At 45.7% G+C, this 18,084-nt stretch overlaps 1 protein-coding gene across 1 annotated transcript; it reads left to right on the top strand.

Annotated features, from left to right (window-relative positions):
* LOC133360399 (bcl-2 homologous antagonist/killer-like) lies at positions 1-16,617 on the top strand. Its single transcript, XM_061579103.1, has 6 exons — positions 1-238; positions 5,183-5,319; positions 5,978-6,122; positions 8,174-8,317; positions 11,888-12,071; positions 13,746-16,617. The coding sequence occupies exons 2-6, from the start codon at positions 5,217-5,219 to the stop codon at positions 13,848-13,850; spliced, it is 681 nt and encodes a 226-aa protein (XP_061435087.1). The 5' UTR covers positions 1-238; positions 5,183-5,216; the 3' UTR covers positions 13,851-16,617.
* The last annotated feature ends 1,467 nt before the right edge of the window (positions 16,618-18,084 follow it).

The raw sequence follows: 18,084 nt of genomic DNA, 5'->3' as shown, positions 1-18,084 counted from the left end.
TTTTCGTTGAGTGTCCGGCCTAGATTGTCCACATCTTGTCTCGTGAGGCGTTGCGGCTAAGTTGTAAGAGGGTTAAAAGTTTTTACTTTTAACAAATCCCCTACCTAACGTACCTCAGTTTATTGATTGTGTCTTATAGATACATCTCCTTGTGTGACATTCCGTGTTTTTAACGCCGATCTTCGGTTGTTGGTGGTCGATTTGAGAAGAAGACGCCGTTGGAACTTGAGAAATTGAGGTAAATAATGAAACTTGTTACATTTTAGTTTTTTTTTGGGGGGGGGGGCATAAAAGTCTTTCGTGTGTATCTTTCGAGCGAATGTTCACGTCTCTGAAGATGTTTTTTAAACTTTTAAGTAAATTTTAAGGCGGGTTGCATCGCTGTGAGATGCGTATACTTGCGTGTATTTCTTAACGTAGCCATAATGCTATGCTTGTGTATATTTACCGGTGTGATAAACCACTGTGTGTGTACATAGAGTTAAAGTTAAAGTGTGTTGTATGGATGTATTACCGCACTTACCACCGTGGTGAAGTACGGTCAACCAAGCCCCGTGAACGACGCGGCCTTGCGAAGGCTTTTGCCCGCAGAAATACATTAACAAACGCGCTAAACAACACAAACTAATACATAATACAGTTTTTTTGGGGGGGTTCGATCGCGTAAATATAAATGTGTTTGTTAAACCCGACAGACGATTAGTCAAAGGTGTGTCGCGTAAACGAAACGTGCCAATTCGTTACTAACACCGGTTGTGTTGGAGAGCAAATACACAAAGCCGACGTGTAAAACACTAATATCCGCAGAGTATTACACAATTGTTACTATTAGCAACTGTTACTACACAAGTTTACATGTATACACGGTGTATAAAGGTCATATAACAACGCCCTTGCCCATCGGATGTTATAGTATATATTTTTTCCACCTTAAAACTCATTAATGTGTTGTGTTATAATAATTGTTATTGTTGTAATTTGTACGCGAAATGTCACTCCAAACCCTCTGTTTACCGTGCCCGGTCTGCTACAATTATTAACTACCAACGCCTTACGTTATTAAGGGACAATATAGGCACGTAAAGTAAAATAAAGTTGTATCGATTGTCTATAATGATTAACTACCAACGCCTACTTTATTAAGGGACAATATAGGCACGTAAAGTAAAATAAAGTTGTATCGATTGTCTAATGATTACTACTAATGCCTATTTCATTAAGGGACGATATTGGCACATAAAGTAAAATAAAGTTGTATCGATTGTCTATAACGATTACTACTAATGCCTACTTTATTAAGGGACAATATTGGCACATAAGGTTAAATAAAGTATCGATTGTCTAATGATTACTACCAACGGCTACGTTATTAAGGGACGATATTGGCACATAAAATAAAGTTGTATCGATTGGCCTACTTTGTTTAGGAGGCCATGCAGGCACTTGAAGTAAGAAAACAAACATTCAATCGATTGACTACGATGCTTTACTACCAATGTCCACCTTACCGAGGCATTGTTTTGAAGGTCAAACTGACTACTGACTACTACTTGTTGGACAAACTGAGCCCTGCCCCGGGAATGTGGAATGTCTCGGAGGAAAGGCAAGAGTGTCAAGCAGGCCAATCATCGCCCCATTGCATCCGAGAGAAAAAATTGTAGTCCTGCTTATAGATACAATGTCAGAATTGGGGGAAATCCGATGAGTTACAAAGCTATTTTTCCCCCACATATGTCCAGTAGGGGGCAGCGACAATCAATACAAACAACGATATGAGTGAGTTACTCTTTGGTTCTTTTGGTAAAGTCACGTATAAAGAAAAAATAATAAATTAAATAATAGCATACGACGTTTCGATTGCAACACAAGCAAGCTCCAAATTTAAGAACGATATGAGTTTAACACGAAGGCTTTCGCGATCAATATTATCCATAATACAGGTTGTTTTTTGGTTAGATCGCGTGAATATCAACGTGTCATAATTGTTTTTTTACCCTTCTATCTGGCAACAAAACTGACACCTTTTTACAAGGAGTCATGTTTGCATAGACCACAATACCTGCAGTCATAATACAAACAAAAGAACATAACTCTGATAATGTATGCACTGTCCTTGAAGTTGATTGGTCCACACCCGAGACAGCTTTCCTTAGAGCCTAGTCTCACATGGTGTTGGACCAAGGACAGTGCACATTATCAGAGTTATGTCTTTTGTTTGTATTATGACTGCAGGTATTGCGGTCTATGGAAACATGACTCCTTGTAAAAAGGTGTCAGTTTTGTTGCCAGATAGAAGGGTAAAATTATCATATTTTTACTGGCAAATGAGGTTCCCATAGTGTATAAACGTGTCGTTAAACCCGCTGTATCGGTGTGCTGTATTCGCAACGAATTGGAATTTTCTGTTTACGTGACAAACGTTACCACCATCCTGATTTCGTCGCTTTATCTTCTTCCTCTTCTCCGCCCCCCCTAACTGGGTGGTTGTGAGATGTTAACTACCTCGCCTGGGATACAGGAGGTCGTGGGTTCGATCCCGACCATGACGCCTGCTGCTGTATATTTGGACTTTGCGTTTCTCATCATCATCACGGTGACTAGGAGATGTTAACTATCTCGCCTGGTATACAGGAGGTCGTGGGTTCGATCCCGACCATGACGCCTGCTGCTGTATATTTGGACTTTGCGTTTCTCATCATCATCACGGTGACTAGGAGATGTTAACTATCTCGCCTGGGATACAGGAGGTCGTGGGTTCGATCCCGACCCTGACGCCTGCTGCTGTATATTTGGACTTTGCGTTTCTCATCATCATCATCACGGTGACTAGGAGATGTTAACCACCTCGCCTGGTAGACAGGAGGTCATGGGTTCGATCCGGACCATGACGCCTGCTGTATATTTGTAGTTTGCGTATTTCATCATCATCACCACGGTGGCTAGGAGATGTTAACCACCTCGCCTGGTATACAGGAGGTCGTGGGTTCGATCCCGACCCTGACGCTTGCTGTTGTACATTTTTAATTTGCGTCTCTCATCATCATCACGATGGCTAGGAGATGTTAACCACCTCGCCTGGTATACAGGAGGTCGTGGGTTCGATCCCGACCCTGACGCCTGCTGCTGTATATTTGGAGTTTGCGTCTTTCATCATCACCACGGTGGCTAGGAGATGTTAACCACCTCGCCTGGTAGACAGGAGGTCATGGGTTCGATCCCAACCATGACGCCTGCTGTATATTTGTAGTTTGCGTATTTCATCATCATCATCACCACGGTGGCTAGGAGATGTTAACCACCTCGCCTGGTATACAGGAGGTCGTGGGTTCGATCCCGACCCTGACGCTTGCTGTTGTACATTTTTAATTTGCGTCTCTCATCATCATCACGATGGCTAGGAGATGTTAACCACCTCGCCTGGTAGACAGGAGGTCATGGGTTCGATCCCGACCATGACGCCTGCTGTATATTTGGAGTTTGCGTTTCTCATCATCATCACGGTGACTAGGAGATGTTAACCACTTCGCCTGGTAGACAGGAGGTCATTGGTTCGATCCCGACCATGACGCCTGCTGTATATTTGGAGTTTGCGTATTTCATCATCATCATCACCACGGTGGCTAGGAGATGTTAACCACGTCGCCTGGTATACAGGAGGTCATTGGGTTCGGGCCCTGTCCTGACGCCTGCTGTATATTTGGAGTTTGCGGTGTCTCTCTTTCCCCGTGGTGGCATGCATTTTTCTCCCAGTTCCTGTTTTTTTCCCGTACACATGTTTAAACGTGCACTTAAAGAGTATTTAGTGTGCTATAAATCCCCGCGTGATAAGTCATTTTGTTGGGCAATCATTGGTGATAGCCAGGTTGCTTTTGAAAGAGAGCTATCTGTGTACCTTCAGTGGACCTTACATGGTAAAATAAAATGTTTTTTTCAAGTTTCATTATGATGTTTCCTGCCCTGGACAACTTCCTTTCCTCGTGGTTCTTGTGGTCCCTAATTAAATGTCCCCCGGTTCACGTGGTTCTCTTTCGGTGCGTGTTCCTCTTTCTGCCGGTTTCTCACTAATTCCGAGCACGCCTCTAACCCCAACCGACCTCTACGCTTCCTTGCAACTTCTTCGTTCATCGATCCTCGTGATCCGCGATCTGTACGGCGTAGCCGACAGTACGCGCTGATTGAAAATGTGAGGAAAGTTGCTTTGCATTATCAAGTTACACATTCTCACGTCCCCTATGCCTTTGTGTTCTCAAGTTCCTGTTTTTTTTACCCTATGCGTATCTTCCCCCCCCCCCCCCATCGCGTGCCTCAGTCCCTGTGTGTGTGCGCTTCAAAGTTCCCAGAGCCTTGCACAAGCAACATGGTGACTTCACCGCCGCCTAGTGGCGACTGTTTATTGGTGCGTGTCCCATTTCCCCGTGTTCCCGTGTGGCAGAGGTCGCAAACGGGTTTTGATTCCTTACCCGTACCCGGCTGCACCAGGGTCGCAAATGGGTAACCGTACCCGTGGTTATTGCAAACATGATGCCTTGAATAAAGGTGTCAGTTTTGTACCAGTTTAAAAGGGTAAAAACCTACTATTATATTTTGCCACTGGTAAAAGAGATCTCATAGTGTAAATGCTTACCCCGAGCTTTCAATACTCTTATATTGCACTGTGTTTGAGTTGTACGCCTTCTGGTGTCATCTGGTCCAACACCAATGGGGACTAGGCTCTAAAGAAAGCCGTCTCGGGTGTGGACCAATCAACTTCAAGGACAGTGCATATTATTATCATTATCAGAGTTGCTTCTTTTTGTTTGATTTTTTGACTACTTGTGTTGTGGTTATTGCAAACATGATGCCTTGAATAAAGGTGTCAGTTTTGTACCAGTTACTCACCAGTGACTCACGGCCTACCCGTACCCGGCCGCACGAGGGTCGCAAACGGGTACCCGTACCCGGCCGGGTACGGGTAGCCGGGTATCGGGTAGGGTACGGGTATCGGGTACCCGGTTGCGACCTCTGCCGTGTGGGTGTCATCCTCCTGTCCCCTTTGTCTCTGTCCACATTTGCCCCAAGACTCTTTCTTCCTTGTTGCCATATCAACCTCTGTTTTGTCTGACTTTGTATGCATGTGCGTCTCGCACGTCTGCACGTCTCACCGTATCACCCGTGTCCGCCCCCCCACCTCCCTTGTCCCCAGTGTGCCCTGGTGTGTCCCGGTCTCAAGACGTGAAATGGCGAGTGGAGGCGACGGAGATGGGGACGATGGGTTTTTTCCGCCACCGACGCCGCCGTTCCAGAAAACACGCCGTCCGTCCACCCTGTTGCCGGACACCGGTAATGACCCCACCAGCAACAACAACAGCAGCAGCAGCAGTGATAAATCCCTTGATCATTAACAGAAGCTTATTGTAAGAGTAAAGTCCATTGCGCTAAGAAGCTGCTTTTCAAGGGCGACTCGGCCGGCAGGCAACATCAAAGCAACATCAAAGCATTCCATGTCGTTGCACATGAGACACGTGTTACATGCGATGTTGACTTCCCATAAAGCGCAGCTACTGACCTCCAGAGTAAAAAGCGCATTAAATGAATGATAGCGATGGTATTGATGACGATAATGATGACAGTAATGCTCCGTTTAACACTTGACGACGGTGACGATAGTTTTCGATTTAAAGCTTTCGTGACTGCAGGGATTCATCTTCTTGGTTCTTTCGGTAAAGTCACGTGGAAGGGAAGTAATAAAATAATAAAAATAAAACACAAAAAAATAATTCTCAAAATAATAGTGAATAATTCTCAAAATAATAGTGAGAATTATTTTATTCTGTTTTATTTGTATTATTTTATTACTTCCCTTCTACGTGACTTTACCGAAAGAACCAAGAAGGTGACGATAGTGATGCTACGTTTAACGTATTTGATGATCGCGATGACAGCGACGCTTCTGCTCATAATAAATATTTCCCCGCGTCTGATCCCCGCCCCGTGCCAGAGGAGAGTGTGACCCAGCAAGCGGAGGATGTGTTCCGTAGCTACGCGTACCACCGCTTCCAGACCGAAGCTCAGCACGATGCCGAGAACGGCCTCTTCACACCGGCGATGCCCGAGATCATGGAGTGTCAGCAGAACCCACTAAGGTACACTCGCCGATCCGTCACGTGCCTTCTGATGATTCATACTCTGTGGTGGTGTGATATTCTATATATGTGTGTGTGTGTTGAACTTCTTTCGCATTGTACGTAGCCAACCATGCCGATTTGGAGGAGCGAAAGTTTAATACCTTGCCTAGTATACAGGAGGCCGTGGGTTGAATCCCGACCTTGACTCCTGTATATTTTGAGTTTTCTTGTCCCTCCCTGTGGTCGTGTGAATTTTTCTCTGGGTCCTCTAGCTGCTGTTATAATTTTCCACGCGATAAGCCACTTTAGTTGAGCTATCATTTGTGTTAATTCTAGATTTGAAGCTTTCGTGACTGCAAAGATTCATACTCTTAGTTTTTTCGGTAAAGTCACGTAGGTAAAAAATTAAATTAAAATTAATAAAAATAAAATAATTAAAAATCACGACGGTTTCGGAGTATCACTTGATGCAGCAAATCTGGTTGTGACGGTCCCACCTGATGACGGAGACTTGTGTTGCCTCCGAAACGTCGTGATTTATTTTATTTTAATTAATTTTTATTTCATTTTCTATCATTTGTGGCCAGATCGCATGTGAAAAAGAACTGTACAGCTCAGTGGGCCTGACCTGGTAAAATAAAATTAAAAAAGTTTCAGTTCTTACTCTTAGGTTTTTTCGGCAAAGTCACGTAGGTAAAAATAAATAATAAAAATAATAGAAATAAAAATATAAATATTAGAAATAAAATAATAAATCACGACGTTTCGGAGGCAACACAAGTTTCCGTCATCAGGTGGGACCGTCACAGCTACATTTACTGTTATTTATTTTTACCTACGTGACTTTACCGGAAAAAAACCTAAGAGTATGAATCCTTGCACCAGGGTCGCAATCGGGTACCCATATCCTACCCGATACCCGGCTACCTGTACCCGGCCGGGTATCGGGCAGGGTACGGGTACCCGATTGCGACCTCTGGGATGAAGCCACGTTGCAGGCGCGGGTGGGTTGATTCTAGGAACTTGAATTGTGAGAAGAGACAAGACGTTGGGAAATGAGTGACAAACGGTGACTCACCAGTGACTCACGGCCTACCCGTACCCGGCCGCACCAGGGTCGCAAACGGGTACCCGTACCCGGCCGGGTACGGGTAGCCGGGTATCAGGTAGGGTACGGGTATCGGGTACCCGGTTGCCACCTCTGCCTTGCAGTCACGAAAGCTTCAAATCTAGTTTAAATTCTTGTTCCTCCATCTCATCGTCTGTCTACTTTGCTTCCTCCTTCCCTCCATCGGCCTTCATTGCCTTGTTAATTTTGCCCATCTGTATGTATTCATGTTGAAGTTCTTTCGCACAGTATGTGACCAACCGTGTTAATCGGAGGTGCTAGCTTGATGTCCTGCCAAACTCTAGTTATGTTTCTTGTGTTGCTTTCTAAGTTATATCTGTTACCTGAGTGTTAAATTATTATTCTTAGGTTTTTTCGGTAAAGTCACGTAGGTAAAAAATAAGAATTAAAAAAAATAAAATAAAAATCACGACGTTTCGGAGGCAACACAAGCTTCCGTCTTCAGGTGGAACCGTCACAGCACGACAGCTGTATCAAGTGAGAGAAATTTCAAGAAAACAGTCCTTGTATATATACTGGTTGAGGGTGGGAGGAGCCAAGGGAGGCCCTGGATATTATTATTGTGAGGTTCGGTGCGGCTGAAGCACGCTGCTAGGAATGAGCCTTTGTTGTGTTAAATTATTGACCCTTTTTGATGATAGTGGTAATGACAGTGATGCTGTTGATAGAATAATGCTGAAGATATTGCTAATAATGATGCCAATGTTGAAACGAAGATTATGCTGCTGATGATAATGCTGTTGCTGCTCATGCTGAAGATAGTACTGTTGACTATCCTATCAACGATTCCGTTACCGGTGGTGCCGTTAATACCAGTAATATGATTTATTATAACACGATTGATGATGATAGTGAGGGTGTAATCGAAGATGCTGCTGCTGCTATTGATGCTGATGATCCTATTGTTGATTTGGATGATAATGATACTGTGTGTCTGCAGCCCGTCCATGCACGTCGGAAGGCAGCTGGCCATCCTGGGAGACGACATTAACCGACGCTACGAGCCGGATTTCCAGCGCATCCTCTCTCAGCTGCAACTCACGCCTGAGACAGCGCACCAATGTTTCAACAAAGTGGCTGAGGGGTGAGCGTGTGAAAAGGGACGCACATACATACACGCACACGCGCGCACGCGCGCAAAGACGAAGAATGCCCGTGTAAATTTTGATTTAAAGCTTTCGTGACTGCAGGGATTCATCTTCTTGGTTCTTTCAGTTCTGTTCTCCACCTGAGGACGGCTGCTTGCGTTGTGGCCGAAACGTCGTGAGAATTATTTAGTTATGTTTTATTATTTTATTATTTCCATTCTACGTGACTTTACCGAAAGAACCAAGAAAATGCCCGTGTAGCTTACTTGTTTGGAGGAGCACCTACGATGACCGGCACGGCGTACGAAGGGTGTTTCATACTCGTAGATGACGAAGACAAAGATCCCCCATATTGGGCGCTTTCACATGCGCTTCTGCGGCCGTCTGGAACGCTCTTTCTCCTTTTCGATTTAAAGCTTCTTTCGTGACTGCAGGGATTCATCTTCTTGGTTCTTTCGGTAAAGTCACGTAGAAGGGAAATAATAAAATAATAAAGATAAAACATAATAAAATAATTCTCACGACGTTTCGGCTACAACGGCTGCTTGCGTTGTGGCCGAAACGTCGTGAGAATTATTTTATTTTATTATGTTTTATTATTTTATTACTTCCCTTCTACGTGACTTTACCGAAAGAACCAAGAAGATGAGCTCTTTCTCCTTATAATAGGAATCCACGGGAGCTGTGCACTTTTAAATATAGATTTTAAAACTAATTTCTTTCCAACTGCTTTGTGTGTTTAGTTTGCTGTCCTTCCCCCGCACCTCCGATTAGCACGGTTGGCTACGTACAGTGCGAAATAAGTTCTACATCACATACATACATAGCCTTAATAGACTATCGGGGCAAGTGCTGTTAGCTGAGCACATATGAAGGCCGGCACGGCACACGAGGGGGTGGGTGGCCAGCCCTAAGTCTGGCCGCCTTTGTCTCCCCAGTGGTGATGTTTTACACAATGCACCAGGTACTCATTCTTTGGTTCTTTCGGTTAAGTCACGTCTAAAGATAAAATAATAAATTATTTAATAGCATATTACGACGTTTCGATTGCAACACAAGCAATCATCATCAGGCATAAAAGAAATAGCAACAAAAATCTAACTAGAAAACTATAGAAAGACATACAAACAGACAGACATCACAAGGACACACAGAGAGAAACACATATCGGCACAAAGAGAGAGGTCGTTTCTGTGACGGTGCCTTAAATATAGGGAGGGGGAAGAGAAAAAATTAGCATATCAATGAGTGGACGGCAACGTGATGCTGCTGCAAGTAAGATGACGACGCGGCACGGCACGCAAGTTTATATGCTATTATTAAATTAATTATTTTATCTTTAGACGTGACTTAACCGAAAAAACCAAAGAATAATTCCTGCAGTCACGAAAGCTCCAAAATTAAGATTCACCAGGTACTCATTTGATGCCTAGCGGAGGCTGAGGACCGCTTCAAATATTCGCCACTGTTTTTGGTCGTGAGTGGGAATTAAACTTGGGTCGCTCACAGATACACACACGAAGACACATCCATACAAACATATAGTGTTATATCGGCTTTTGGGGAAAGTGCTACAGGTGAGCATATATTAATTCCTGTACGGCACGGAAGGGGGGCGGGGTGGCGTTAGCCGTGTTCGGGAATTAAACTTGGGACACCTTGTTTGCAGAGGTCGCAACCAGGTACCCGATACCCGTACCCTACCCGATACCCGGCTACCCGTACCCGGCCGGGTACGGGTAGCCGTTTGCGACCCTGGTGCGGCCGGGTACGGGTAGGCCGTGAGTCACTGGTGAGTAACCGTTTGTCACTCATTTCGGGTAGGGTACGGGTAGGGAACGGCTACCCGTACCCGGCCGGGTACGGGTACCCGTTTGCGACCCTGGTGCGGCCGGGTACGGGTAAGGAATCAAAACCCGTTTGCGACCTCTGCTTGTTCGTAACGTCGTGCGCGAACCACTATTCTACCGTTGGAGTACGCACACCAAATGTGAATTCACCGTACAGCCTCCGCAGGCTGTTGGGGCAGGTGTTGCTAACATGCACCCAATGTGCAAAGGGTTGGTATTTCCAGAACCAGACCCGGGCGCGTTTTGGCTTTATCGTGTTCATGTTTACAAAATTCTAAGTTGACCACGAGACACCCTAGCACTGAAATCCATCTGCACATACAAACAGACGTGCATGCATGTGTATACAGATGCACACAAGCACACGTACACACACACACAAACACATTTACTCGTGTTCCCTTGTTAGTCACGGCCGGGAATCGAACTCGGGTCACCGGGTTAATTGTGCAACGCGCACACCATTCTGCCGATGCGGTCACCTCAACCCAGCCAGTTAACAATAGCGCAACGATAAATTGGTTCAACGATAATGAAATAGATATTCTTAACCTCACACCTGCTCACTCTGTCTACAATTCAATCTCCCGTTGTGTCTTCTGCCTTTTACTTATTTCTCTCTCGCTCTGCTGTATCCTGGCGGTTGGCAACTTCTCTTAGGGTAAGTATTGATGCTCCCTCTCCACCCTCTGCACTTTAATCTTCGACTTCCACCCTTGTACCCTGCACACCCAAGATTTCATCACCCTCTCTGTGCGTGCATGTGTCCGTGTTACCGTGCGGATGAATAGCGTCACTGTTATCTTTAACATCAACAGCAGCTTCAGCGTCCTCCTCCTCAATTGTGTCGTCAATAAAATCGCTGACGGCATCATCGTCATTGTGACCACGTGTCTCCCTTATCCCTCCGTGTCCCCGTTTCTGAACATGTCTCTGGTCTCCCCATGTCCCACCGTGTCTGACCACGTTTCCAGGTATCCGTGTCACCACTCCCCCTGTGTCTGACCGACTTCTTGTCCCCATGTACCACGTGTCGTCATGCCCCATGTATCTTACCGTCTCCCCTGCGTCCCCCCGTCTCCCAGTGTCTAAACATCTCACCCATCTCCATGTGTCTACTCCATGTCTAACCATCTCCCCTGTCTCCCTGTGTTTCCCACGTCCCCCCATGTCTAACCATCTCCCCTGTCTCCCTGTGTTTCCCACGTCCCCCTGTGTCTAACCATCTACCCCGTCTCCCTGTGTTCCCCACGTCTCAGCGTGTCTAACCATCTACCCCGTCTCCCTGTGTTTCCCCTGTCTCCCCGTGTCTAACCATCTACCCCGTCTCCGTGTCTCCCCTGTCTCCCCGTGTCTAACTATCTCCCCCGTCTCTCCATGTGTCACTCGTCTCCCCACGTCTCCCCGTGTCTAACCATCTACCCCGTCTCCCTGTGTTTCCCCTGTCTCCCCGTGTCTAACCATCTACCCCGTCTCCCTGTGTTTCCCACGTCCCCCCGTGTCTAACCATCTACCCCATGTCTATATCTCCCCCGTCTCCCCATGTGTCACTCGTCTCCCCATGTCCCCCCGTGCCAACTCCTAACTGGACATGTGTAAAAAGAAGAGCTTTATAGTTCAACGGATTCTTCCGGCATACATAAAGATTCTGATCTATCCCATGTAGAGTCTAACCATCTCCCCATGTCTGTCGTCATCGCCCCCCCCTCCCCCCAGGCTGTTTGCGGACGGAGTGAACTGGGGCCGTATCATCGCCCTCATGTGCTTCGGTTACCGTTTGGCGGTGACGGTGTTTGAGCGCGGAATGCGCGGCTTCTTTGGCCGCGTCGTCAGCTTTGTCACCGGATTCCTGCGCTCCAGCCACACAATCGCACTGTGGATCGTGAGCCAGGGAGGATGGGTGAGTGAGATTGCCGCGGCAGGCGCGGTTGTACACGGTACCAAGACAACAAGGTCCCCCCCATGTCGCCTGAATGGACTGATGGGGCAAGTGCTGTTAGTGAAGGCTGGGAAGGCGCACACGAGGGGGTGGGTGGCCAGCACCATGCCCAGCTGACTTTATTTCCCAAGTGGCGATGATCACACACGTGTTACCAGGTAACCATTTGAAGCCGAGTCGACTTAGGGGAGGCCCAGGACCGGTCCAAGATTACACTGGTCAACAAAAAAAAAGCATTTTTTTCTGGCCTGGACTTTTGCAGCTGTTCTAGACTAATTTCAGGGTGCTGATTCCAAATCTGATCTCAGATTTGCTCTATCACATCTCATTTTTATGCTATCGGCATACCCCATTTTCATTGATTTTACCCGAAATTAACTCTGTCACTTATGATTGCAAGTTGTTGCGAGTCAGTGACTGCTTTAGTGTTAAAATATGTTGCTGTATTTTTAGGATAGTGTGTTTATAATATCATTTTATGTAGATATCCACATTTATTTAATATTTTTCTTCTGCAATTTTTATTGAAAATGCAATATTTGAGATCTCAAAAACCTGATGTGATAGACAAAAACTGATGCCAGATTTCGAATCAGCACCACAAAATTACCTTGCAACCGTTGGAATACCTTATGCCAGAAAAAGTGTGTGACCAGTGTAATTAATCATCATCGGTGTTGGCCGTGAGCGGGAATCGAACTCAGGTCGTCGGGTTCGAAGCGCAGCACGCTAACCGCTACACTACCGCTCCCCGCAAGTACACAGTACGCACAGCACTGAGTGTGCAGCACACACCATGATACGGCTCATCAATCACCAAGGGGAAGGGGGGTGGATTTGGGTGAGATCACAGCCCGCGAAGCAGCAAGCAGTGCACAAACACAGTACACGCAGTACACGCAACGCACGTACATCCGATGGACGTGGCAGTCGGCACACACAACAGCAGCCAGTGCGGAGCATACAACATACACTAACAAGTATAACCCGTAAAAACAAAGTTTTTCACTATAAATCCTTTATATGCGTGGTGGCTAGAGTCCTCTCGTCCTCTGGCTTGAGATGGCTGCCACCTATGGGTCAGATGATTGCATGGCAGCATTAAGCAATTGGTAATTAAATATAATATTTTTGTCCTAAAAAGTGTAACATTTTGGGAAAAAAATTTCACGAACATTAATTGTCACGCACAACGAGTCTGTGTTGAAAATGTCAGCTTGATTGGATCACGGGAAGTGGGTTAAACAACGACCGAAAGATTTGCACGGTCCTAAGCAAGCAAGCAAGTGAACTTAATATAAAGGATTTAAAAATACCATAGCGTACAGCGTGGGACACAGCGCGTAACGTGTTTAGTTTGTTGTCCTTCGACCGCACCTCCGATTAGCGCACGGTTGAATGCGTACAGTGAAAAATAAGTTCAGCATACATGCACCATATAGCAAGCAGTACAGCATACAGCACAAACCTTCCAGCATCCAGCGCTCTACAACAGCATGCCACACATTATTAAAACTGGATCTGTCCAATGCCAGACACTTTCACATTTTTCCGTAGCTTTCAAAGCCCCTGTTGTTGATGTTGTACTCTCGTGTGCGTGCGTGCGTGCGTATGTGTGCAAAATTCCCGACCCAGATGGCTGTCATGCGGGTCGGAAATTCAAACATTTGGATGTTTGGAGCAATCATCACCTTGACCGTCCTCTTTGTGGTGCTGAAAAACAAGTATTCTTCATCCTGAGAAGACCTGGGCTTTGCCACCACCACCACCACCACCACCTCCTCTTACTCTCTCCCTGTTTTTTTGTATTTTTGTTTACCTAACAAACGTCTACCTTAATCGGACAGGTTGGTCAAACGCAGGTTTCCTCTCGCTCTACGTGGTAGTAGTAGATGCGTTCCAAAAAAAAAGGGGGGGGGCACAAAGCGAAACCGCACGAGGAGACGGCTGCCTGCCGAGTAATGCACTCGGTCCACACACACACAATGGTGTATCTGTGTGTGTGTGTATCTCTGTAGATTTCTGTGTGGGTGTGTATCTGTGTGTGTGTGTGTGTATCTCTCTGTGTGTGTGTGTCTCTGTGTGTGTGTGTATCTCTGTGTATATTTCTGTGTGTGTGTATCTCTGTGTGTATCTCTGTAGATTTCTGTGTGCATCTGTGTGTGTGTGTATCTCTGTGTATATTTCTGTGTGTGTGTATCTCTGTGTGTGTATCTGTATATTTCTGTGTGTGTGTATCTCTGTGTATATTTCTGTGTGTGTGTATCTCTGTGTGTGTGTATCTCTGTATATTTCTGTGTATGTGTGTATCTCTGTGTATTTCTGTGTGTGTGTATCTCTGTGTGTGTATCTCTGTGTGTGTATCTCTGTATATTTCTGTGTGTGTGTGTGTGTGTATCCCTGTGCGAGACAGCCACCTGCCTAGTAGCGTGCACAGTACACGCCGTACACGCACGTTACATGCAGTACACACACACGGTACATAATACTGTCCCACGTCCGACCGCATAGCCGCATGTCGAAATGGGTTTTGGCCGCGCGTGCAGAACGCAAAATCGCAAAAACCCAAACCCGCGTAGAGCGAGGTAATCCTGCAGCTGTTCCCTGAAGCGACGGACATCAGCTCACCGGAGTTGGCGTTTGCGCGTGAATATTCGGACTGCACGTGTGAAGCACAGCGCGCTGTTCACGCAGCGTAGCGGCGCGGGACGTGGCGCTTGAGCCTCTCCGTTTGCTGGGAGGCGACGCAGGGAATTGCCACTCGGGCGTTTGCGAGTTTGGTTTCGGTGGCCCCTTGCCCTAATGGCAAGTGAATGCGTTAGGAAAGAAATGGTGAGGGAAAGCGGGGGGGTGGGGGGTTGGAAACGTAGCCGACCGTGGCTGTCTTGTATACATAGGCAAATGTGTATAAATGCCGAGGTGGAAATGTTAAAAAAAAAAAGTTTAGCGTCGAGGGCGTTTTTTTTTTCTTCTATCAAACGACAGAAATTGCCGCCAAACCTTTCGCCCGATGAAAACACGGGCGTCGAAATCTACCACGGTGCTAAACCCATTCACAACGCAATATGAATATGTGCAATGGACTGACCCTTTATATAAATTGCACAAGCGCCGTCAAAAGCCATTCAAAATCACGCCGTCTTGCCTGAACATTCCACGTTAACCGTTTTAACGCTTCAAGGGGGAAAGCATATCGTGGACTTCCCGCGCGCGGATCAATGGTGTTTCCTATTTGGGATGACGCCCCTCTAGGTACACAATCCGGGACATGTGCGCAGAAGAATATCTCACAGTAGCAGGAGCGTTGGGGGGTGGGGGGGGAAAACGAGACGTTATTGTATTGAGTGGTGCATCATGATGTTACTGACAAGAACCAGGATAGTCTTGGGAAGACAATATCCCTGGACAGAAGCTTCCACGAATAAAAGGAAAAGTTCTAGGAAAACCAGGACAAGGTTGGCAACACTAATAACGGATGTGCATCGGTATTCCTGCGGGGACAGGTTCAGTGGAATTTGGTGGCATTCAAATTGGGTTCTGATGAAGTCTGTATGGGACAGTATGGAATTCCAGTGGGGAATTGGAAGCGTTCCGATGTAAACGTACGTCGTGTTTTTAGTGGGAGCAAGTCGCGTGCGAGCGCGAAGATTATGCAAGAGGGTGTTGAGGCTTAAAGATATCTTGTGTAACAATACGAAAAAAACTTTAGCGTTCGGATGTGTGTGGGGAGAGGGAGGGGGTGAATGTCTTGTCTCTTAAATGTTTCTATAGAACCCTTTGTTTTTACGAGTACCGGTTGCATTGCATGCAAGCGTTAAACTTTCATTACTTTGTATCAATAACGTGGAATGATTGGCGTCGCGCGGAGAAAAAATAACTTCTGAGCCCAGAAACCTCTGCAATAGATTTGGGTTCAAGCCTTTTGGGGTTGAATCTCTCTGAAGGGTTCGTAATGGTCATGTCAGAGCCGCTGAGCCGTTAAACCCCCTCAAAGTCTTGGGTTGGAGCCCCTGGGTGGAATGGTGATCTTCTTAAAATCCTATCTTTAAACCTGGTGGTAACGCAACTTGAATTGGGCCATAACCGACAGACTCTGGGGGGGCTACAAAGTTAGAGAGAATATCCCTAATGCAGTGTGACTGACCCAAGGGAACGCAGCCTCGATGGTTCCTTATTCTTTGACGGGTCCCCAAAAAAAAAGACCAAAAAAAACCCCAACAAAATATGAAAGTAAATTATTACAATTGCAATTCCACTAACTGTTAAAGGAGTGTGTAAGATATTTAATTTTTCAGAATGTCTGCATGCCTTTTTAAAATTTGCGCTCCGTTTTATAAATTAAATGTAACGTGTACATTTGTTTTTAAAAGCGCGTAGTCAAGCGGGTGCTCGTGACGGTGATGTCGTATTTGAATCGCGACGATTGGCACGCGCTTGCGCGTACATTTTTTTTTCTCTGGGCTGGTGGATTTATACACGGGAAGAAAAATAAAGACAATCAATGAGGCCTGCTCGTGGTTTATGTTGGTTATTCGCTGACGTAACATTTTTGGGGTTCACAATAGCATCGGCCACCGAGATCCTGGGTTTGAATCCAGGACTCGCACTCATGTAGTTCACTGTAGATATTGGTACCAGCTCTGGAAGCAACTTTAGTCGAACCGATTTATGCATATGCCTCATTGCGAATTATTGGATGACCTACTCATGATTCGGGTGCCGCAGTGGTGAGATGTTAACTACCTCACCTGGTATGCAGGAGCTCATGGGTTTGATCCCGACGCCTGAATATTTAGAGTTTGCAAGTTCCCGTGGTCTCTATTTTAGAATCAACAACCGTTTCAGGAGTATTTGTCTGGTATAAATGTCCACGCGATGATGAGGCACTTCGTTGAGATGTCATTTGTGGTCAGGTCCCTTATGGAAGAAGAGCTATAGAGCTCCATGAGCCTTACCTGGTGAAATAAACAGTTTAGTTTACACTATGAGACATCTCCTTTACCAGTGGCAAAATATAGTAGTAGGTTTTTACCCTTTTAAACTGGTACAAAATCGACACCTTTATTCAAGGCATCATATTTGCAATAACCACAACACAAGTAGTCAAAAAAGCAAACAAAAAGAAGCAACTCTGATAATGATAATAATATGCACTGTTGCTTCTTTTTGTTTGGTTTTTTGACTACTTGTGTTGTGGTTATTGCAAACATGATGCCTTGAATAAAGGTGTCAGTTTTGTACCAGTTTAAAAGGGTAAAAACCTACTACTATATTTTGCCACTGGTAAAAGAGATCTCATAGTGATCACGGAATTGATTCCGAACACAAGTAGTCAAAAAAGCAAACAAAAAGAAACAACTCTGATAATGATAGTAATATGCACTGTCCTTGAAGTTGATTTGTCCACACCCGAGACGGCTTTCTTTAGAGCCTAGTCCCCATTGGTGTTGGACCAGATGACACCAGAAGGCGTACAACTCAAACACAGTGCAATATCAGAGTATTGAGAGCTCGGGGTAAGCATTTACACTATGAGATCTCTTTTAAACAGTGGAAAAATATAGTAGTAGGTTTTTACCCTTTTAAACTGAATAAAGGTGTCGGCTCGCTTTGCTCACCGTGGCCTAAGAAAGAACAGTGGACATGCGAGTTTGCTACAAATCAATAACTGCTGCCACCCAAACGAGATGCAAATTCCTAAACTATCCCAGTTAAACCTGGACAGGTGGCAACCCTAAAGCATGGCCGCAACGGGACCCTAACGGGCCACTCGCTCACTGGGGCGCGTGGTTCGTGAAATAAAATCCAGACAAAAATATCTTAAATAAAATATACATTTTATTCTCGGGACTTTTAAAACTTTTTAATTCGTAGCGAAGTTTCGTACAAGTCACCCCATGTCTACGGCGCGAGCGAGGGAGCATTGCCGCTCAAACCGTTAATGCCTTGAACTGTTGCGGAAAATGCTGTGTGA

The sequence above is a fragment of the Lethenteron reissneri genome, chromosome 68 (assembly GCF_015708825.2).
Source record: "Lethenteron reissneri isolate LAM-NWPU_2019-01 chromosome 68, ASM1570882v1, whole genome shotgun sequence".
Taxonomy (NCBI): domain Eukaryota; kingdom Metazoa; phylum Chordata; class Hyperoartia; order Petromyzontiformes; family Petromyzontidae; genus Lethenteron; species Lethenteron reissneri.
This window is presented reverse-complemented; position numbering and strand designations above follow the sequence as displayed.